The 23,614-nt window shown below is 48.5% G+C and overlaps 1 protein-coding gene across 3 annotated transcripts in view; it reads left to right on the plus strand.

The window, feature by feature from the left end:
• The first annotated feature begins 5,890 nt into the window (after positions 1-5,890).
• The window catches only part of LOC102103702 (rho GTPase-activating protein 39-like), a 68,575-nt gene continuing 50,851 nt past the window's right edge, over positions 5,891-23,614 (plus strand). For all 3 annotated transcript variants that reach the window (XM_014260804.2, XM_014260803.2, XM_088064616.1), the window contains exon 1: positions 5,891-5,929. In XM_014260804.2, coding sequence (XP_014116279.1) covers positions 5,919-5,929 — 11 coding nt within the window. In that variant the 5' untranslated portion in view covers positions 5,891-5,918. The remainder of the gene's footprint in view (positions 5,930-23,614) is intronic.

Raw genomic sequence — 23,614 nt, forward strand, 5'->3', positions numbered from 1 at the left:
CCACTTATGCTGCTGTTTGGGTGCACTGGCAGTACTAGCTCAGTCTTCTGTCATAAGCCCTGGCCACAGGCCTCTCAGCAATCATCCTCTGCTCCGGGCAGGTGTCCCCCAGCTCATGGCTGCTGGTGGTGAAACAGTTTCATGTTTTCCAGAGTATTGCATCTCCTGTGGGGCAGAGAGCACTATTGCCCAGCTCAACCAGTAAATCCTTAGCAGACATATATTTGAGAGCAGCAGAGCTTATCAGAAACAGAGAAGTATGGGAGGCTGTGATACAGTAGAAGTCCTTTGGCAACCTGTAACTGATTTGTTGTCAGGGGCATAAGTATCTAATTTTGGGGAGTTTTCATCCCACAGAAATTTTGAAGTAAGGCAGGCAAACTTCTGCTGGGGACATCTTCCTGATATTTACTGCCAGCAGCTTCAGAGTTTGGCTCATAGAAAGTTACCTGAGAGCATGTATCTCCCTTTCTGTGTCTTGTCTAGTTCTGGGACAAGGACTACCCTAGACAGCAGAGTCAATCAGGTTCACAAGGCACATCCTACCTCCACCTTCCTCCCCTGTTCTTCTGGCCCATCCTAGTATGTGGCTACTCTCCTCATTCTTATCCCAGTGCTTGCCAGATCATCCATCAGGACGATACAAGTTACTAACTGTCAAAACACCACACGCTTTTGTTCCATGCCAGTTTAATGAGCTGATGGGGTTCACCCAAACTCAGATGAACACCAGAACCAGGACTCAGAGCAACAAGAGAAGCATGTTTTATGGAGGGTCCTCGGCTCAGTTCAGCCATTTCACCCACTACACCCTTCTTTCCCATCCAAGGGCATGTTGATATTATATTTAATGCCCTTTCCCTCTTGGCAGCTCTCCTCTCAAAGGGCACAGCTCTCCTTTGCTGTGGGGACATGTTACCTTGCTATATAATGCCATGGCTTTCTCAGCAGCCAGGGAGCCATGACAGCAGGGAAGATAGCAAAAACCTCCCCTGTATGTTTTTACTCACAATATGTTTTAGAGAGCAGGAGAGGAAACAAAGAGCATTTGCTGCTTGGTTGGGTTACAGCCAGCTGCTACATTGCCAAGCAGCAACATGATAACACTGCTACTTACTCTGCAAAGGAGCTACAGATGGTAAGGCAGAAAAAATTAGGACAGGATGATTTTTAAAAAGCCACATTGCAGAACACTTGGTTAGTTATATAAATTTACATCATGTCTGCTATGAAAAAAAACCAAACAACAACACAACAACCTGCTGACTCTGACTGGTGCTTAAAAGCATGTATTTTTACAACTGGTCAAATATCTCCAACTATCTTTTTCCAAAGGCTATTCAATATCGTCTTCTTCACAAAACAGACAGGATTAATGAAGAGCAAGGATGTTTTTTCATTTCCTCATACTTGATAAGACCATTTGGCAGAACTCTCACAGCACACAATCCAAAGAACTTAAGCCAGCAATGCCTGCACCCAGGTCAGCCTGGTTCCTTCCATTCAAGAAGATCTTTGAGACACTGGATACAAGATGTCTGTGCTGAAATACTGGAGAATTCACTATGTATGTCTGCCCAGCTCAAACCTCTAGCTCCCTGATACGGAAATACAGACCTTGCCAAGCATTTTAGGCACCTACTCTCAGTATCACCAGTCTCTCAAAAAAGGGTTGTCAGATCTGACTGGAGCTGTTACTCCCCTCCTTGCTGTACGTGGAGACAGTTACTGTGGGCCTGGTGCTGGACTGGACTGGTTCCAAGCTGTGCAACCCAGTTTGTTAATAGAGGCAGAGCAAGGGCAGTGCCTGCTGGCCCAAACCTCAAGGACAATGTGCTGGCTGCACTCACACCTGTAGTACATCTGCCCAGGGATTGCCACAACTCTCAGCCTGAGATATATGAGTGGGACAGCAGAACTGCAATACTAAGCCTTCCATAGGCTTTAGCATCTTTTAGCAGCTTTAGCATCACTGGTTCTTCCACAGCCTTACATGAGGAAGACCTCTCATGCAAGGACCTCTACCTGCCATTTCCTGACATGGAGTGTGTGCCCAAGTATGAGGATCAGATGAAGAGCTTTATGAAAAAGTGTACAAGTCCAAATACTGTTACTTCCACTTGGGAGCAGTATCTGAGGAACAGTTTGAGCATGATCTCAGGCAGCTGCCTCATTTTGCAGTTCTGTAGAGACAGTTATACAATATATACTTCAGCCAAGGACAGGCAGCAACAAGATGATTTGGCCTGGAAATACTGATCATACATCTCTTACCTCGTCTACAGTGGTCTGGTGTTCACAATTCATGAAGGCTGTTTCTTCTTTTATTAGCAAAAGATCCAGGGCCCTCTGGGTCTGAATACTCTGAATACCAGTGTTCTCAGAGACACTGCAATGTTCTTTCCATGTTCTCAAGTCACTTCACATTCACCTCTTGCTGCCACTCTTGGCATACTGATAACAGGCCTCATGACTGGGCTTGATCTCCCAAGTATGTGTCACAGTGACCCCACCTGTATCTGTGGAGGAGAACTGCTTTGTGTTGTTGCACCTGGTACCACTGGCAGAAGTTTTCTTCAGCCCCTGACTGTCTGAGCTGTGAAAATCTCTAAAAAAGTTACCACAAAAGAAGCTTTTCCTTTGGCTGCTTCATTTTTCCCCTCTGGGATTACTCTCTCCCTCCCCTGAGTCAGTAGTGTGCCATTGGCACCTTTGTGCAAGGCACAGCCTCAGAGCTGTTGTGCCGGATAATTGAACCTCCTATCACACAGCCTTCCTCCTCCAGCAGTGGAGATCTCTGCTCCCAAGAGTGTCCCTGATGTCAGCAGGTGTGTGACCCTCCTTTAGTGGGGAGGTTCTGCCTTCAATGTGGCTTCCTTGTTCTGCATTTCAATGCCCTCTTGCTGTGTGACCTTGTGCAGGTCAGCACAGAGTGGCCAGCTCGTGAGTTGAACTGACCTGAGATGATGTCATGTCAGTGTGTCCTTTGTGTTGTTGAGAGTTTGCTCATTTTGACCTGAAGAGAGATGGGATCTCTTAGTGCAGAATAACATCCCAAGAGTTTGAGCTGCGGCAGCCTAGTGATGATGTTTAAGTTCTTCAGCAAGACTGCCAGAGATGTAGGTGGAAAACAGCCTACACATTATCATCAAACCCTGAAATATGCAAAATAAAATGAGAACATTGCAAAAAAAAAAAAAAAAAAAAAAGAATATTTTGTCTGGTTCCTCCTGCAGCCAACTTCCCACTTACTATGTCAAGTCACTAATTTTGGGGTGCCCCGAAGCTGGGGCTTCTGAAACATCTCATGTCCCCAGTGATATGAGTGGGCCTTACCTAAAATCGGGGTTTTGGCAAAGTGTTCTTTACAGCCTCTGTTCCAGGTTCTGAGTTAGAAGTGTTCCGGTTCTGAGTTCCAAGTCAAATTGTTCCTTGTTACCCCTGCCCTATCACTGCCGGAGTTGGAGACTTCCCAACATGGCGACCGGGGTTTATGCAAATTAGACACCGAAAAACACCATCCCGGACAAGAAACCCGATCCACAGAATGTCGGAACATGAAATAAAAGAACCAAGAGCGATGCCCTAGAGTCGGAATCGAGAGGCACTACCCACCAACTCCGCTCTCCTCGCCATGACCGCAAAGAGACTCGCTAGGGATGACATCCCTGGACTTTCGAGCCAAAAGGAGACTCTCGGTTTACCCGCGAGAACAGAGCTCCCAGTTCTGTCTACATTGCATCCCAGTAGGTAGAACCGCATTTCTCCTCCCGAGTCCCTTCTGGGAAGTAGCAGCGGTGTGCGTGTGACCTGTCGGACCCCTACCCCAAGCTGATTCGAATGAAGGCTTTAAAACAGGAGAAGAAGGTCTCCTAGCCTTGTTTTTATCACCCAGTATCTATATTCACCATGTCCAAAGGACCTTACTAGCATACAAATGATCAAGCTCTTAAAATTCTTACAAAGTAAATCTATGTCTACAGGAGGTCTTGAACAGAAACTGTCAGGCTGCTAGAAGCATTTCCCAGGTACTACTATTTCCCTGAGGACAGGTATAGCCTGTATTGGCAAAGGTAAGCAATAACTGCACCTGCATAAGGAGGGATATCAATTTAATCATGGTAGAACTACACCAGCAAATATTTGTTTTCAATGCAGACCTGGTTCAACTCCTCCCTTCCTTCCCTGCTAGCCTGCGCCTCAGATCCTGAGCTTTACAGTTCCACAGAACTCAACCTCTCCTGCCTGCTTTCCCACAGCACCTCTAGCACCTCCAGCAGCCTCACAGCCCCTGTGGGGGCCCCACTTGCCACTGGCCCCCTGCTGCAGGGACACAGTCTCCACCCCTCCTCCCCGCTCTCCTCGACTAAGCACAGAGAAGCTTTGTAACCAACCCGTAAGAACAGTGGCCATGAGCTCACTGTCTCTCTACTTGCTATTTAAAAACGCAGTGGGACTTTCATAGGAATGTCTTCAGATTAAGTTACCCTCAAGTTCTTAATAGTGCCAAAATGCCATTTGAAAATGAGTGTAGTGCTGCTCTGGGTGGGACCCTGATCATTGGCTTGCATGGGGTCATTAATGAGCTGAGCTGACTAATTTTTTACTGTAGCAGACATTTGCTCCCTGGTGTGACATGGGCACCAAACCACTCTGTTAGTGGCAAAATCCACCAAGTATCTGTCAAGTCTTGTGTCCCAGTTATAGGGTCTGAGGCATCTGGGCACCTCAACCCCCAGGATTTGCCTCCACATGGGATTGTTCCTATTCTGGAATAACATGACCCCGTAAAAGACTGGAGCTACTACTACTTGGGAGCAGTACCACATTGCAGCAATTATTGAGACAGGAGGAGCTCTTCTGTGCCACCATGCCAAATGACATACTCTAAAACAGTGGCTGACAGAAGCTGATCTAGCAGGGCTGACCTTTAGTTCATGGCTTGTTTATTGAGACTACTCATGCTGACCGAGGAGCAGGCTCTACTTGTTCTTGACATCTCTGAACCCATGTTGTTTGTATGCCGCTGGTGGATCTGTGCATCTACTGGAGACACACCTGATGTTCCTGCATAGCTTTGACCAGTCTACCATGTGCTCACAACAGAGAAGAAACAGAAAGTCCACAAAATCTTCCCAGCAAAGTTGCTGAGGCAAAAATGAGAACACATCTGGGCAAACCCAGAGTATGGTAGCTTTACAGCTCAAGATGACCCAAATGTCTGTACCCTCCCACCTAGAAGCAGGGCCAGCTCAGCATCCAGCATTGGCAAAGGAACTTTCCTCTGTCAATGCTGCAGGCTGGTTCAAGTCCCCCCTACCGCTTTCCATCCATGCTCTTGGAGGATGTCGGGAGTACCAGAGGGCAGAGCAGAACCAATACAGACCCATATGCCCAGGGCAACGGGAGGCAGAGTCGGGAGAACACAGTTCACCGGGCACCTGTGATCCAGCGGCACGAGCAGGCCGCACCTGGGTGCCGCAACAGCGCTGCCAAAGGGTCCCCAAGGTAAGGGCGGGATGTGACCTGCCTGAGAACGATTTCCCCCACAAAACGGGTCGCGACCGCTGACTTTTGCCACTGACCTGTAGCTCAAATAAGGCTTCAGCGGCTCCAAAACTTATGTCCCAGTTCCGCTTCCACTCTCCTTCTTTCCAACCCTCGGGCCGGAGCTCCGCGACACCAGGGCTCGGCGGACTCAGTCGGATTCCGGAGCGGCTCCGCCCGCCGCCAGGGGCTGCCCTCGACCCGCGGCTCCTCCACTACCGCCAGCATCTCCCAGCCCGGCCCGTCCCGGCACAGCAGCTCCCGGCAGAGGGACCCGGGGAGCGGCCGGGGGTCTCGGATCGGGACGCACCGCCCCCGGGCGGGGCCGGTATCGGGTTTCACATCCTGCCCCGCTCGCGGGCAGAGCGGCCATGGCGGAGAGGTGAGTGTAGTCGCCACGCACCTGTTGAGTGGCGAGAGAGGCGTTGCCGCTCCCTGGGGCAGTGGGCTGGGGCCGGGAGCCACCTCCAGCTCGGGTGGACGCGGGGCCGGGCAAGTCGACGCAACAGGTGAAACGCAGCTGTGCCGTGCCGAGCCGAGCGGAGCGGTCAGACTCGTGCGGGGCGGTAGTCCCAGGCCGCCTCCCGCCGCATCGGGCTCTCTGTGGGGGGAACTCCCCCTCGCACCGTTCTAGCTCCCGCCTGGGCTGGCGCCTGGGGCCGGGACTCTGCTCTTTGCGGCCTCCGAGCTAGGTGGGTGGCCGTGAGCTCGGCTGAGCGGAGCCGGCCCGGTCCGGCCCGGCCCTGGCTCGGAGTCCTCCCTGCTGCCTGGCCCTGGCGCCTCCCGGAGGCTGCAGCCGGACGGACTCTGTGGGGTGCCTTCGCACCTCTGAAGATGGGTGGCTCGTCGGGAGCACACCATGGTTTTGTGTCTGTTCCAGCCTGGGCTCGTTGGCACTGGGCTGAGTGCTCCCGTAACTTGCTCACTTTTGCTTAAAAAATAAGCGCTTTTGCAGAATGATGGTGAAAATACTGTCGGACGTGGCTGTTGCACTGTGACCAGGAGAGTTCTGTCCTTTCCTGGAAGTAGGTAGGGAGCTAGGATCACCTCTTGATAGTGAAAATGGAGAGCCAGGTAGCCAGGCCAGTTTCCCAGGCTGCATCCGGCTTCCGACAAACGCAGGCGGATTTTAGGGCTCCAGTGAATAACCCTATTGAAGGAAAATTCCTCCTGGTCTCCGCGTCTGGGATCGTTGGCCAGAAATAGTTAAACTGTTTGGTTCTGCCAGGAGGAAAGTGCAGAACCTGGCGGAGGCACCGTCCTTGCTGTTGCTGATGACAGTTGCTGTTGGGCTGATTTTCCAGTGTTTTTTTCATCCTATGTTAAAAACTTGACTGATTTAAAATTCCTGCAGTGCAACTCTCTCCAGGGGTAGCAGATTTCAGCTGGCTTTTCACATTCTCGTTGACTGGGGGAGAGCTGCACTGGCATTTTGCTCAGTGCCTCATTGACAGTGCAAGGTGTTTGGAATAATTTTTTATTTCTCTTGCATTTGAGGTTGTTTTATTTCTTTTTCCTTCTGCATCTCCTGCAGCAGACCAGGGTTTGAGTTATTCTGTAAGGAGCATCTTGGGAAGGGATAGTAAATCCTGTTGAGGATGGCCCTAGAATATCAGAATTCGGCCAGAACACAATGATGAGTGCGGCAGCATTCTCTCATTTTGCAATGCACAGCAGCTGCTTCTGCCTCCCTTCTTGTGACAGCCGAAGGTGCTTGGAGATTGAGGTTGTAGGTTCCTCATTTTGGGGTAAATTCAAAAACCTGACAACATCTTGCAGATTTGAGGCTATCATTCCACTAGCTGTTGCAGAGTACAGTGTGTCTTGTGCTGGACTTCACTGTGTTTTACTTCTGCATCCCTCACGGACTGTCTCTTTAGTGCTTTTGAGTTTGGTTTTTGCTAGATTGATGAGACAACTCTTTCTGTCATTTGGATGGAGGCTATGTGGAGGGATGCTGAGATCACAGCAGATTATAGGAATGTAGAAGGATTTAGAAGCCAGGATTTTGCTCAGATTGTTCACGTGCCTTCTATATTCACAGCAGGTTTGCCTAGCTGAAGCAGATGTGTTTGCCTTATCTGGGAGAATATAAGCCACAGTGAGATCCCAGTCCACAAGTCTGGTATATTTTGTAACAGAGAATTTTGTGGTCATCCTTGTGATGTACAAGTCTGCTTTCAGCCTGACCCTGACTGGATTTGCAGCAGAAATCCTTATGAGAGACATGTGCGTGTAATATACCATGCAGAACAGGGCTCACCAAGTGCTGCCCTGCTTTAGGAACACAAAAAAATGCCTCCCCTTCAACTGATTTACTTGATTTCTAGAAAAATGTAACGTGCCATGGTGCAAAGATGAAAGGAGAGCCTGGGATTCTTGTAGTGAGCTGCCTGTGGGGTAAGAAAATCTTGTGGATTTCATGGTATTGCTGTCTGAGCTTCGAGGCATTTTTAAAATCCATTTTGCTATTCTTTTTAGCCTGCCTTCACAGGATTGGGGTAACTGCCTGATAGCAACCAGGTAAAGTTTTGTAAACCAGGGAACAAGGGTTTTTTTCACCTTAGAGGCATGGAGGAAGAATTATTAGCATTGTTGAGGGACTGTGGGAAGAGCTTTAGATACATAGAATCAGCTTTAATGGGATTATTTCTGTAATTAAAGGTAACAAAGCATAAGCAATTGCAGGACTTTTTTGGCCCATGAGTTGTTTTTTTTCTGCTGGCAATGCTGTTTAATAAATAATCATATTCATTAACTTTTTTTTAATTCACATATGTCATATCTATATTTCCTGATGGGTAAATGCTTTAGTAACGATACTACTAGGTTGCCACTTTACTTATGGAGAAGAAAGCTTTTCAGTTTGGACCTTCTGTTTTAGCAGCATGTTTTTGGTTGTTTAGTTTAGAAAAAAACATTAATTTAGGAATGAGTGAAAACTTTGACACTTCATCAGCCAGCCCTGGCTCTGTGTGTCTGAACTCTGCCCTAGTTTTGCAGCAGAGGGGTCTGCTGGTTTTGGCAGGACATCCAAGCCCCTCACTCTTGTGCAGCGTAGACCTCTCCACATCCTCTGCGAACTGGGTCCATGTGTCCTGTTCTCGTTTACCCTCTTCTTAGCTGGCTTAAATAAGGCCATGAATAAATATTCTCTCAGTACCTAACTTCGACTGCAGGACAAGCCCATGCCCCCCCAGCAGGTCATCCCACTCTTCTCATGAGCCTTTTCCTGGGTGGGCTGGATTGTGGAAGTTCACTTGGCAGTAAATGAACTGGGATAGCAAAGGTCTCTGTTAGCTCTGTAAAATCAGTGGAAATAAGTGCAGGTGGGAGAGGTTATCATCAAGCCTGACCTCTGCCATAAGCTTGCTCCTGTTTTCACCACTCCTCTAAACATGCTGCTGAGCTGGTAAGCTTACCAGGGCAGTTTCCTTGGAATAAAATGGTTTAGAGGTGACTGGCTTTAAGTGAAGCCAGGAGTTTGTTTTCCTCCAGTAGTTCTTCTGGCAGAAGTAGAAGACAGGCTGTAGAGGACAAGGTGGTTGTCCTGTCTACCATCACTGTCAAAACCTTTTTAAGCTGCTTCCATCAGAAGACCCAGCGTGGCCTGGAGCTAGCTCCTAAGGGGCAGTCAAGCCTTCCAGTGCTTGACTATGCAGATAAAGCCTGGTCTCTGGGAAATGCCTTCATACACATCAGTGTTTTCTCTTGGAAACTAATCAGAAGTTCAAAGGAAAGGAATGTTTCCTCCTCCCCGTAGCGTCCTTTTCCAGTGTTTCCGTTCCTGCTGTACTCCCCAGATGGCTTTCTCAATGGGTGATGCAGTTAGGAGGAGGTGCTTGCAAGCTTTCAGCAAATAGATAGGTCAGAAATTGAAATGTTCCATTTAGGCCCTGTCAGTCCTTCCCAAGTGGAGTGCAATTATTTGTGCCTTGTTGTGATGTGTATACGCTTGTGTTTCTATAAAAAGTCCCCAGGTATGCTTGTGTTTCTATAAAAAGTCCCCCAGGCAGATTCAAATAGTTCAGGAAGTGTCTCTTATTTGTAATAAAAAGCAATTCTGGAACAGGCACTGGGATTTGGTTTTAACTGGATTCATAAAAAGTTTCTGTGTTTTGGTGTCATTACTTACATATTTGATGTTAATTCCTGCTTTTGCCAAGGAAGGCCATTCATGTGTAGGAAAGACAGCTTTGATGAACAGATAATTTCTTGTGCTTTTTAGTAGCTCAGTCATGAGTATCCATTGAAGCAAGCTGTCTGTTTCATGGGTTTTATGCTTTCCATGAGGAAGAGTAATCTGCTTTGGACAGTTTCTTAAAGCAGTCAGTTCTTGGAGTGGCAGGAAGGTATTAACTAAAGCAGCAGCTGTGAGGTCCATCTGGCTCGTACATCTGGAAATGACACTGTAGGTCAAGAGAAAATCCTTTTGCACTTGGTTGTTGTCTCATGGGATAATGGAAATACCATTATTTGGCATATATTCTCTCCTCCTAATTACTGTTCCAAGAGTTTGAGGTTACTGTTGTAAAGATTAAGTGTTCTGTGTTTCCAGTTAAGTGTAGCCCAGTAAATTCCAATGTAGCTGGTGTCAACTATCTTCTAGCTGCTCTCCCAAGATTTTTTCTTTGTGCATTCTCAACTGCCGTTTTTGGTTATGCAACTCACACAGCCAAGAGATATTTGAAAAACTTAAAATGAGGATGCTGGAGATCCAGATTGTTTGCTTGCAGCAAAGCATGGGAGAGGGAAAGGACTCTGTGATTCCCAGGCAAGTGTTGGCATGGCAAGGAGACATGGCCTGCCCCTGTTACATGTTTCAGGCAAAAAGGAGGGATTTTAGTTGGACAATATCAGCTTTAGAAAATTCTTCCTGAAAAAGACACACTGGAAGACCAAAGTGCTGGAGATGCTGAGTGTATATTTTTTCAGGCTCTCTTGTCTCTTTGTACTTTAAATCTTGTAGAAAATTCCATCAAGGACTCTATGCTGCAGAGTGCTAGAACTTCTGAAACAAAGAGGTCTTAATGAAATTATTTTCTGACATCTTCATCAGCCATCAGAGGCAAGTATGTCTGGTTCTACAAGGAGGGTGTATTTTCTTACCCCTCTTGTATTCTGCTTGCGCCCAGCTCCCTGAGCCAAGCTCTTGCTGCACTTTGCCTTCCTCCGTGGCAAGTGCTCAGGCATGGGATGAAGTGAAGAGGAACAGGGAGCACCCTGTGCTCCCCAGACTTGCTGTGTGTTCTTATCTCAGCTTGAAGCAGAACAGTCCTTGGTGTCTCTAAACCAACCTTTTTCTTAGGTGCAGAGTTTATGATCTACCAAAACCAAACAAGCCAAACAGGAAGGGTCCCCCACACAAACCTGTGCTAGGTTCACTTGTGTGTGTAACTTTGCAGCTGTGGGACACTGCCATAAGGCACTTTGCTTTGACAGATGGGGCTGTTTCCTACCTGGGTAAACAAGGTTGCTGCTTTTTGCTGGGAAGTCTATTACAGAGACAGAAAAGACTCAATGTAATGGGATTTTGTGTCATTGTGGACATCATGAACTTGTGGCCCAGGGCCAGGTGCACTGTAGCAGGGATAACCTCTTTGTTCTGTAGGTCTCTTTTTTCTTGTTTTTGCTTGTGTCATTCATCTGGGAAAAAATAAACAAAGAGGCTTACTGTCTCCATTACTAGTGATACCAAGAAAATCCCTGCACAATGCTGCCTGATGATCTGAGACTGAGCTCAGCAAATCCCCTTTAACTACATGTAATGCATCTCTTGGGTTTTTCTGACTCGGAGGCAGTGCAATGTGTTGTGTACAAGCTTAGGTTAGAAGGATGAATCGGTGTAAAACATTTTCAGTCAAAAAGGAAAGCCAGTTAAACTTACAGAAGATTTTGTAGCTGAATACTTAAATACAGGCCCAGGGAATGCAGTGGATGAGCTGTGCTGTGTAGTTTTGCCTGGAAAGGTTCCTCTGCACTGCTGGAGTGGCTGACTCATATGTTGTTGGAACCCCAGCCTGCTCACTGGTTCTGGCCACCTCACCTACTCCAGCACCTGCTTCTCACACCCCAGCTAATCTGCTGGCACAGTTGTGCCCTGCCACATAGTCTTATCTACTCTGGGCTTGTCCCCTGTATGCTATTGGTGTCATGTGGAAAATATCAAGTGCAGGGTTGTTTCCAGACATGGAGCAAACTGCAAGTGGTCACATTGTAATCTAGGCACCCAGGTGTGTTTAAACACATGCAGGTGTTTAAATAGTACCTTAGGTTCAGCTGTTAGTTTCAACATGGTCAGTTTGCTGTAAAATGATAAATGCCACATTTGGTCCTCTTCTGGTCCTGCACCCACTTCTTCCTTGTGTGCATTCTGCTTCTTTGATAGTCCTTTGATATCTACAGCTATCTAGCTGTGTATCAACCACATTGTTTAGCTCTTCTTGGCTCCCTAGATCCAGTAGTTATGTTTGGGACTTTTTTATTGGACCTTCCAAGTATTGCTCTAAGCTAGGGTGAGAGGAGAGGCTCCAAGTGTTTTATGAATTCTTGGTCATCACCAATCAACATGAAGTGAAGCAAAGAGAGATGGTAAAATGGCTGTGAGTTGAGGTGCAGAACCTGGAGTGTAGCTGGCATGAGAAGCGTTTAATGTAGGCCTCAGGACAGATGCTTAGCGCGTTGTAATGTGGAGGTATATTATCTTAGCAATTTATACCCTTTTAATACAATGTATAGTCTGGCTGGGATGTGGCTGAGTTATATTTAATCAGCCCAGTAAAAAGAGTGTGAAGGAAGCAGCATTGGGGCTTAGAGGGCTTAGAGCACCAACTTTGTGCTTGGGTTGGTGCTGCCATTGGGCTTTCATCTGCGATCGTGAGTTCGAGAACAAATGGCCAGAGAATTGAAGATTTGGCTTGGAAACTCATTAAGGAGCTTGCCCCTGAAGTAATCTACTGTAATTTTCATTAAATTAGTTTTTAAATCTCTGAAAATAATGGTGAAAAGCAGATATGCTCCTTTTTATACAGAGGGTTAGAAACTGCTGAGGAGATGCCTGGCGGTGGTATGAGAATCCAGACAAAGTTCACTGAAGCTGTAATTTGAAATTAGTGTAAAATACAGGTTTAAGACTCTGGAGACTTCCAGAGAAGAAGTCTGTTTTGGGATGGCAATAAGCAGAAAAAATAAGAATGATAGTGATGGTCTGGAGGTGAAGCTGTATGGGAACTGACAGTGATCAAATAAGAGATTTTTAGGCTTCAGGCACTAGCTTGAGCCTGTGGGAAAGTCAAGTACACAACTTTCTCACTCTGACCTGGGAAATCATAAGAAGGAATCCAAGCAGTCCTTAGAGAAGGAAAACAACCTCTGCAGGTGTTGTTTGTCACCTTGTTGTTTTCTTGCAAGAAATCCTAACTGTCCAATAATGGTGATGTGTTGGTTTCATAACCAATGAGAGTTTACCTTTTCAGACCTGCTCGGAATTTCGGAATTGTCTATAAAAGAAGATCTGGAAGAATAAAAGGTGCTCTCTTTTGCAACTAAGGTTAGAGTGTCTGTGTTGTCACTTTGCCATTCAGAATACAGTACAACGAAGCTGGGCACTGCCACTTTCTTTTATTCTTTTTATTTCTTCCCGCTTGCCTTCCCGCTTGCCTTCCCGCTTGCCTTCCCGCTTGCCTTCCCCCCTGCCTTCCCCCCTGCCTCTCTCCCTGCCTCTCTCCCTGCCTCTCTCCCTGCCTCTCTCCCTGCCTCTCTCCCTGCCTGCCTCTCTCCCTGCCTGCCTCTCTCCCTGCCTGCCTCTCTCCCTGCCTGCCTCTCTCCCTGCCTGCCTCTCTCCCTGCCTGCCTCTCTCCCTGCCTGCCTCTCTCCCTGCCTGCCTCTCTCCCTGCCTGCCTCTCTCCCTGCCTGCCTCTCTCCCTGCCTGCCTCTCTCCCTGCCTGCCTCTCTCCCTGCCTGCCTCTCTCCCTGCCTGCCTCTCTCCCTGCCTGCCTCTCTCCCTGCCTGCCTCTCTCCCTGCCTGCCTCTCTCCCTGCCTGCCTCTCTCCCTGCCTGCCTCTCTCCCTGCCTGCCTCTCTCCCTGCCTGCCTCTCTCCCTGCCTGCCTCTCTCCCTGCCTGCCTCTCTCCCTGCCTGCCTCTCTCCCTGCCTGCCTCTCTCCCTGCCTGCCTCTCTCCCTGCCTGCCTCTCTCCCTGCCTGCCTCTCTCCCTGCCTGCCTCTCTCCCTGCCTGCCTCTCTCCCTGCCTGCCTCTCTCCCTGCCTGCCTCTCTCCCTGCCTGCCTCTCTCCCTGCCTGCCTCTCTCCCTGCCTGCCTCTCTCCCTGCCTGCCTCTCTCCCTGCCTGCCTCTCTCCCTGCCTGCCTCTCTCCCTGCCTGCCTCTCTCCCTGCCTGCCTCTCTCCCTGCCTGCCTCTCTCCCTGCCTGCCTCTCTCCCTGCCTGCCTCTCTCCCTGCCTGCCTCTCTCCCTGCCTGCCTCTCTCCCTGCCTCTCTCCCTCTTCTTTCTTTTTTTGATTCTGGGTCACCAGAGTGGTTGAGTTCACTAAAGCAAGAGAAAACCATCTGCTGTTAGTTACCAGGCTGAATTATCTCTGTGAGGGATTTGAGGAGCTCTACTGTCCTCATGTGATGAGTGCTGGGCGTGGGGAAAGTGTGGGAGAGGGTTGTGGAGAACACATCACTGAATCATCTACTCCAATTTTAGTGTGCCATTGTGCCATGATGTTATCATCCTGTTCCCTCTTCCCTGGTCTGTTGAGCCAGCTTTGAATGTAATGCTGTTGAAGTGACTTTGGCCTTGAATTCTAAACCCTGCTACAACGGGGAGGATGGCAGATCAGTCTTTGGGTTGATTTTGTTCTTGAAACAGGGGAGATGGTATGAGTTTGGCAGTGAGGGGCATGTCAGTGATTTCAACCTCTCTGTCTCCCCATATCTCTTCCCTAGGAAGGTGGCCTCTTGTTGTCCAATGGCACCTCCCCATCAGCCATCCAGTGCTCTAACAGCTGAGCACTTGTATGTTTAAACTTTATTTGGTCTTGGAGGAATGAAATCACTCACTATTTTCTCTTTAGATAATCAAAGCTGCTGCTGAGCTGTGAGAGCTGTCTGTGCATGGGGAAAAGCTTTTTGGTAACCCAGTGTTCAGTGAAGTTGTACTTGCTGCAGGGCTACAGGGAAGTTTCACCTTGGGCTGCTTTGTTCACCCTGCTCTCCCTGGAGCAGGAAGAAAAGACTTCACATGGGAAAGAGTGAACAGCATGCTGATCACCAAATGGTTTAGTGAAACTACACAGAGTTCAGCTCAAAATGCAAAAACGAACATCTTCCAGTAGTTGTGCCCATGCCTGCCTGGCCTGGATGACTTGGGTGGTGAGCTGAGCTTGAAAGGTGTCGATTTTGAGCTGCTGTGGAGTCTCATTGGGAAGGAACAAAATTTTCTGTTTTAGAGTGTCTCCTGATAAAACGTACATCTTGTATTCTGGATGAGAAATAAAACAGCCACTGCATCTGGCCCAGGTGTCTCTATTACCCTGTTCTTGCCAGGGCGTGTGGCACCAACTCCAACTCCAGGAATGGCATGTGGTGGGTCCTTGGTGCAAGCAGAGGAGAGCTTGCAGTTAATTCCTATTACCTTTCTCAAGCCTCTGCTGTTCGCAATGGTGGCTATTTCTTCAAGCAAGAGCATGCGGGTGGTCAGAAAACAGACAAATTTTTAATGGAACTGCCAGCAGTGCAGCTTTCTTGCCCTTCAAATTCCGGCTGCACCAGGCTTAAACCCAGAGGTTTTGTGGACTGCAGATATTTGAGGAACTTTACATGAATTAACAGTATTCCCCAGAAATTACCATTTTGGGTCTGTTTCTTATGGTAGGAACTTGTATTGCTTTGCTTATAGGTCAATAGCTGTAAACCCTCCTGAATAGTGTGGCTGTTTGCCCTGGGAAAGGCAAATGTGAACGGTAGCATGAAGAGCTTTAACAGTGAGATGTGTCTGTGATAGAGCTTGGACTGCTCTGTTGGTCCTCTGGGAAGTGCAGCCTCTCATTATGACAGGAGGTATGTGAACCCATGGAAAGAAAGCAATATCGGGGTGGCTGACTGTGAAAACTAGGTGCTGCTACAGGGGGCATTCAGCCATCCCCTTCTTGGGTGCAGCTCTGTTGTAGCAGAGCTCTCTGTGCTGATCAAGATGCAGGACAGTATCAAGCTTCATCTTTCAACTTCACACCTGCTAAGCTGTGAGAGAAGATGAGAAAAGGAATGAACAGCTGGGAGATGAAATCCTCATTTTTACTGTGCTTCAGGCAAGAATTGATCCATGATGCTTTTATATATTACATTAAAACCCGTTGCTGACTAAACTTGTTTTGCAGTTTGTTAGCCATTGGGCCCAGCCTCTTGTCTCCTGCATGTCTCATGCCGAAGTCCTGCTGGCCTCAACTTTGGCTACAGCTCTGAGCTCAGTAGTGCTGAAAATAATCAAAGGAGAGGGTTCAACCTGTGGCAGTTTCTTGGAAGGGAAATGCTGTTGCAGGGCGCTGCTCTCCTGGGATCTTTGCTGCCCTTTGATGTCATCCTGTATTTCTCCCAGGAAGGAGAAACCTTGACCCCTCTACCTCCCACCTGGTAGGTGCCTTAGGGGATGCTTTGGTTGTGTAACGTGTTTCCAGCTGGAAAAAAATCTAGGTTTGGGCATCTGGAAACTGAATATGCAGTTACATATGAAAACTCAGTGCATAGGTGCTAAATTTGCCAAATATGATGAGCTTTCAAATGCATCAGAAGCCTTTTAGAAACTGGCAGCAGAAGAGATCAAAGTGTGGGAGGCACATAAGATAAAGCTATCACAAAAAAATCTAAACCATTTTTGGCCATCTTGACTCCTGTGAAGGAGCTTTGCAAACTACAAACTTGCTAAAGAAGAACTGTCTGAAGTTTCTTGCATTGAACATCAGTAGAAGTAGTTTTAGAGCAAATAGAGGAACCAATAAGAAATTAAGGAGCAGATAGCGTTTACTCAAGAGTGCCAAAGGATCTTAAATCTGAAATTGCTGAGATAGTTTCATGTGTATGCTGCTGCTAAAGTGCCCTTGGTATGACATAAATTGGTGGTGGCAAATGCAGTGGCATTTTTAAAAGCTGAGAGTCTTGAGGAAATTGAGGAAGTGGCTCAGTATTTGGCCAGGTGTGCTGCTAGGGAAGGGCTGTGAAGAGTATTGAGGTGGTGTCTCAGTTTAGAAGACAGGTGTCTGCTAGGGAGGGCAGGAGCCTCCGTTGGAATGAAAATGTAGACCCCTTCCCTCCGAATTATTATAATTTTGAAATCAAGGGGCTCTCAGGCAGAGATCTAGGGATAGGAATAACAGTTCTTTACTAGTATAACCAGGCAAACAAACAACAATAACTACAGCATTAGCAAGAAAACAGAACCAGGGACCCCTTGACAGCCTTCTCGGCCGGGATGGGACGGGATGGAGGAGAGGCTTTGCTTCACAAACCCCTCGGGCGGGCAGTCCAGGTGCTCCTGCAGGGCTCTGAGGAACACTCAGCTGGAACAGCAGGGATGAGCAGAGATCCCGGGCTGGTGGATGAGGTGGAACAGCAGGGACGAGCTGAGATCCCGGGCTGGTGGATGAGGTGGAACAGCAGGGACGAGCTGAGATCCCGGGCTGGTGGATGAGGTGGAACAGCAGTTCCGCGGCAGTGGCTGGCACTGCCATGTCGCAGCAGGACAGGAGGTGCGAGGCCCACCAACGAAGGAAGAAGAAGAAGCAGCAGCTCCGTTTGGGTGATGGCAAATTCCCTTCTCTCTGCAGTAACAGCTCTCAGCAAAGTGTCCTTTTCTGAAGCTGAAGAAGCCAGCCAGCACTCAGCTACACCCGCCCTCCCTTTTTCCTGCCCTCCCTTCCCCCCTGGGCCCAGCCGAACTCTGTGTTTCTCAAGCACCCACCAAGTTCCAGCAATCAGGTCTTCCCCTCAACTAATGGGTAAAAATTCCATAGTTGTGCCAGAACTAAAGGAAAGGACATCTAACCCTCAACACATGTTGGGTCTGACCCCTGTGCCTAAGTCTTTGCAATGAGGAACAAGTTTGCTGAAGGCACGGCCAAGCCCAGCTGCTTGGAGCAGTGTTAGCAGGACTACTGTAAAGGCACGCCCTGCGTCTGCCTCACGGATCTGCAGGAGGTTGAAGAGCATGCTGGGAGCAGGATCACTGGGATTCATGTATATGTGTTTTCTGACAACCTTCGGCAAGTTTGTGTGACAAAGACACAAGAGAGAGTCGCTATGGGCATGGAGGAAGGGTCTTTTTATGGACTGAGAGCTGGTGAAAGCATAGACTGCAAAGGGTAGGGCTTACTGGTCTTTTTCAGTCTGGGGAAGTCAGCAGCAAGGTCTGAGAAACTGGTGCTGGGAGTGTTTTGCACTTTATGGATGAGGTGTAGAGGGGTGCAGTGACATTCCCAGGTTTGCAGAGGCTCCTCTGTTTCTTCAATGGGTTGAATAGCTCACTGAAGATGAGGAAATCCATAAGAACCTCACAGAACCAAGGAAGTGCACTAATACGTGACAAATAAGTTCCAGTGTAGGAAAATGTGGTGAACAGGGAAAAATTACCTGTACTGGGCCTGTTCTATACTCAACCTGGAACTTATGTAACAGTGGTTATAGCTTGAGAAGGGGCTTGGAGTCATTGACAGTTCTCTGAAATCATCAGTTCTGTCTGTGATGTTAGCCAACGAAACCAATCAGTTTTGGTCACCATCAGCAAGGGAGTTAATACCAAAGCAGAGGGCATCAGTGTGACCCTCTCTAACACTTTGTCTTAGAGGCTGCATGCTGTTCAGAGTTTTGCATTGTGAAAAGGACAGTGGTGTTAGAGAGACTGCAGTGAAGATAATTAAAATTACTAAGGGACAGATCAGCTGCCTTATGAGAAGAGAACATAAAATTTGTGACTCCTTGATTTGGAAAAGTCTTGCATAACAAGATCAAGGTACACAAAGTCATGAAGGTAATAGAGTCAGAAAATGGTTTGGGTTGGAAAGGATCTTAAAGATCACCTACTTCCAACCTCCTGCCATGGACAGGGAGATCTTTCACAGGTTGCTCAGAGCTCTATTTAGCCTGGCCTCGAACAGCTCAGGGAAGGGGCATCCACAGTTATTCTGGGCAAACCCAGTCCAGTGCCTCACCACCCTCCGACCAAAGAATTTCCTCCTAATATCTCATCTAAACCTACTCTCAGTTTGAATCTATTCCTCTTTGTCACTACATGCTCTTGTACAATGTCCCTGTCCATCTTGTAAGCCTCCTTTAGGAACTGGGAGGCTGCAATTATGTCACCCCTAAGCCTCTTCTTTTCCAGCCTGATCAAACCAAATTCTCTCATAATTTCCACATAGCAGAGGTGCTCCATCCCTCTGATCAACTTGGTGGCCTCCTGTGGACTGGCTCCACCAGGTCTGTCTGTGGCGCTGAGGACTCCAGAGCTGGATGCAGCACTGCAGGTGGGGCCTCACCTGAGGGGAGTAGAGGGGCAGCATTGCCTCCCTTGACCTGCTGCCCATTGTTCTTTTGATGTATCCCAGGACATGGTTGGTTTCTGGGTGCCAGCACACATGGTGTGCAGCCTCTCATCCACCAGCACCCCTAAATCCTTCTTATCAGGGCTGTTCTCAATCTGTTCCTGCCCCAGTCTGGATCGATACTGGAACTGATACCCAACCCAAGTGAAGCACCAGCATCTGGCCTTCTTAAACCTTACGAGATTCCCATGGGCCATTTCTCAGGCTTGACCAGGTCCCTCTGAATGGTCCTGTCCTTCAGGTGTGTCATCTGCAAACCTGCTGAGGGTACACTTGTTCTCTTCATGTACTAATGAAGATATTAAATAACACTGGTCCCAGTATGGATGCCTGAGGGACCCCACTGTTGCTGCTGAAGATGAATAGATCATGCGGACACAGGTCGAGGTGTGGTGAAAAGAAAGAGCAGAGTTTATTTTTCCTCCCAGGATTTATAGGCTTCCTACCATGGCCAGGGATTGGATGGTCAGGATAACACTTTCTCACTGCACTGGCCATGAGAGATGCCCATCACAAGACGTGTAACAGAAAGAATGTACACATATCTATGTTTACAGTTACTGTCCTGGGAAAGTCTTTAGAAAACTATGTTAGCAAGCTCAGAAGCTGAGTTTTCAGGGCGACATCTCACCCTTTTTGGTTTAACAAAAAGAAAAGAAAAAAGAAAAATGAACAAAGAAACTAGCAACATTATAAACAATCAAAAATAAATAATAGAAAAATACAATACTCCATACAATCAGAAGGCTGTAATTTCAGGGTGATATCTCACCCTTTCGTTATTACAAAAAAACCCAAAAAAACCCAGAAAAACAACACAACTCAAAAATAAATGACACAGTTGTCCAACATCAACACCTGCTTGTGGATTGCTCTCAGTTTGGTCACGGAGGCAGAATCCATGGCCAAATTGAAAGGTGCCTGGGAAAACCTATGAAATGCTATGACAGCAGTCTGTAATTCTATCAATTGGGCTGATCCAGCCTCATGGCTCTCTAAAAAAAAAACCCAAAAACAAACCAGCGACATCAATGGAAAGATTAATGTAATAAACTTGAGGAGCAGAAACTGCTCACAGAACCTCCTCCAGCATCTACTGTGCCTGTGGAGTCAGTGTCAGAGGTGACTTTAAAATCAGAGTCCCCCTTTAATAGACCAAACAAGGGAGACAGTTGTGTTGTGGTCAGTCCCATATAGGGACACAACCATGTAAAAGTCCATTAATATCTGGACACCATTCATGCAGTGTCTGCACTGAATGCAAAAAAATAAAATAATTGCACCTCCAAATGCAGGACTGTTTGTCCCAAAATCATTTTGACCCTCAAATAATTTCAGGGAGGTTGTAGAGATGAGCATCAGGAAACTGCTCTCAAACTTCAGAGAGGGCTAGAGCCCCATATCATCGGCAAATGCCGGCAAATTTTCACAAGCCTTATGGCAAAATCTCCATTGATATCTCTGTGTGGGCTCAGCATTAATGATAGCTGGCACCAAAAAGACAAATTTCATTCTGTCATCGGGATGCAAAGGAATTGTAAAAACAATCCTTCAGATCCACAGTGAGGACTAGCCAATCGGCAGGAAGCATGGCAGGTGAAGGCATGCTAGCCTGCAACGTCCCCATGCTTTCCATCATAGCATGAACTTTCTGGAGGTCTTGCAATAACCTCCATTTCCCAGACTTCTTCTTGACACAGAAAACAGGAATGTCCCAGGGATTGGTTGAAGCTCCAGATCACTGTGATCCAACTGTTCTTGCATCAAGTCATGGAAGGTGACTAGTCTATCATGAGAAAGGAAAACAGAATCTGCTGAACAAAGAGTCAGTCTCAAGTTCTTCTTTGTGTTGAATGTGTCAGCATTGAGTGACCAAGAATGGACCGGGTGCAGACCCGTTCAGGATGATCCCTGGCTGTCAGAACAGCAGTCCGTGAACCCAGGGAGGTCCAGGGAACCCGAAGCCACCATCTCCCCGCAGCTGGTTCTCAGCTCTGCGAACATAAAACTCAAAAGACACAAGGTGAGCAAATCCAGGTCCCGCAGGGATAGGAACAGGAGGCAGGAGTGTGGAACCCATGGCAGAAATGCACCCCAGGAATTCCAAATCAACATCCTCTAGGTGAACAATGGTGCCCTGAGGAGTGATACTCAACCACGCCACAAGAAGAGCACTCATGGCCTCACCCACCAGACCAAAGCATTTGGAAGCACATGGAATGCCTGATACACTCAGCTGCACAGTCATTTCACAGAAGGACAAAGTCCACAGGCCAGCCGAAGAGGCTCCAGCAGCCTGGGACCCCTGGCCCATCAAGGCCACCAGCTTCTCCCCCGTGGCAGCACCACCCGAGCCAGTGGTAAACAGCTCAGGACCTTGGTCTGCCACAGCCGCAGGAGGCGACGGGGGAGGGCCGGCTCCAGCCGCAGGCTCAGGTGATGCCTGAGAACCCGAGGCAGGGGGGTTTGGAGCCAGTTCGGCACAGCCCGCCTCCAGCGCCGGGAAGGACCGAGGTGTCGGTACAGGCACAGCCTGCGAAGTGGCGGCACCGTCCTGCTCCGCTGCTAGGGGACAATCCAGGCTCGCAGGACGGGAATCCGGCAGCATGGGGCTGGCAGAACCCAGCCCGGCGTCGGCACCACTCGCAGAACCCGCCCCCACGCCCCACGAATCCGGGGCGGGGGGGCAGCGCTCGGAACCGCCCCTAACAGCGTTTCTTCAGGGGCGAAAGGTCCAAGAAGCGGTGCCGGCCGCTCCTCCGCTGGAAAAGCGTGCGCGGCCGCCGGCACGGAGCCCAGGCCCTGCCCATCCCCCCCCCGCGGGGCAGGGCACAGCCCAGCCACAGCAGGGACACGGGACAGACCCTGAGGCATCCCCCAGAGGCAGCGCCGCCCCCCGTTCAAGCACCCCCCCATCGGTCTGTGCCGGGAGGGCACGCGGAGGTGGCGACCCTGCCCCGGGCTTCCACCGCCGGGGCGCGGGCTGAGGCGGCGTTGCACCCCCCGGGTCCACGGCGCCCCCGACAGCCCTTTGGCAAGGCTCCAAGGCTGCCTCAGGCTTACACCGCCGTGGCGCTGGCCAAGGCGGCGTTACACCCAGTGGTCCCGCAGCTCCCCCGTTCAACCCGCCGCACCTTCGCCAGATCCCGAGCAGCCGGAGCAGCCAGGGCTCATAACTGACCAGCAGAGCCTTGATCAGGGAATCGCCTAAAGTGTCGCAAGCAAAAAAATCGCTTCAACCACAGGAAAAAAACCTTCAATTCTCCCATACTCACACAATCGCTGAAAGTCAGCATACGAAACATCAATCACTCTCTGATCATGCACTGCACACCATATCTCCAAAACCAGGCCCTCCGTAGGAGAAAGCCCAAAACCATCCATAGCCACAGTCCAGACAGCACCCTGGAACACACGGTGGGGTTCACCAGATGTTACCGCTGAAGATGAATAGATCACGCGGACACAGGTCAAGGTATGGTGAAAAGAAGAGCGAGTTTATTTTTCCTCCCAGGATTTATAGGCTTTTGACCACGGCCAGGGATTGGATGGTCAGGATAACACTTTCTCACTGCACTGGCCATGAGAGATGCCCATCACAAGACGTGTAACAGAAAGAATGTACACATATCTATGTTTACAGTTACTGTCCTGGGAAAGTCTTTAGAAAACTGTTAGCAAGCTCAGAAGCTGAGTTTTCAGGGTGACACCCCACTTGTCACTGATGTCCATTGGGACTCTGAGCCTTCGAGCACTACTCTCTGGATGTGACTGTCCAAGCACTTTGTTATCCGTCTAACAGTCCACCATCAAATCCATCTCTCTCCAATTTAGAGAGAAGGATGTTGTGGGGATCTGTGTTAAAGGCTTTACAGAAGTCCAGATAAATGACATCTGTGTCCCCTCCCTTGTCTACTCAGCTATGCTATTGTACAAGGCCACTGGGTTGGTCAGGGAGGACTTGCCCTTGGTGAAGCTATGCTGGCTATCCTGAATCACCTCCATGTCCTTAGCAGAGCTTCCAGGAGGGTCTGTTCCGTGATCTTCCCAGGCAGAGGGGTGAGGCTGACAGGCTGGTAGTTCCCAGGGTCCTCCTTTCTACCCTTTTAAAAGATGGGGACAGTGTTTCCCGTTTTTATGGATAAGTTGAATTTTTTCTACCAAGTCTTGTGGCCCTAAGAACTATGGACACTTGGTGAAACCTAAAGGAGATTGGTTTAAAGCAGATAGGAAGGCCATTTATTTTACGCAATCTGTGATGAAGTTCTGATTTCAGTGTTCTTGGGGGTTGCGTATGCAAAAGGCATCATCGGATTGAAAAAGTGTTTGGGTAAACTTAGGACAACCAATCTGAAATAGTTACTAGGAGGAATGGCCAGCCATATGCCTTTAGCATCTGTAGTACATGTGTGGATTCTTGAGCAATGAGGGAGAATAAGGAGAAAAAGGCATGACCAGGCTTACATGTTTTGCTT

This window comes from Pseudopodoces humilis, chromosome 19 (genome assembly GCF_049639895.1).
Source record: "Pseudopodoces humilis isolate 2021_Gansu_Grassland_sample_001 chromosome 19, ASM4963989v1, whole genome shotgun sequence".
Taxonomy (NCBI): domain Eukaryota; kingdom Metazoa; phylum Chordata; class Aves; order Passeriformes; family Paridae; genus Pseudopodoces; species Pseudopodoces humilis.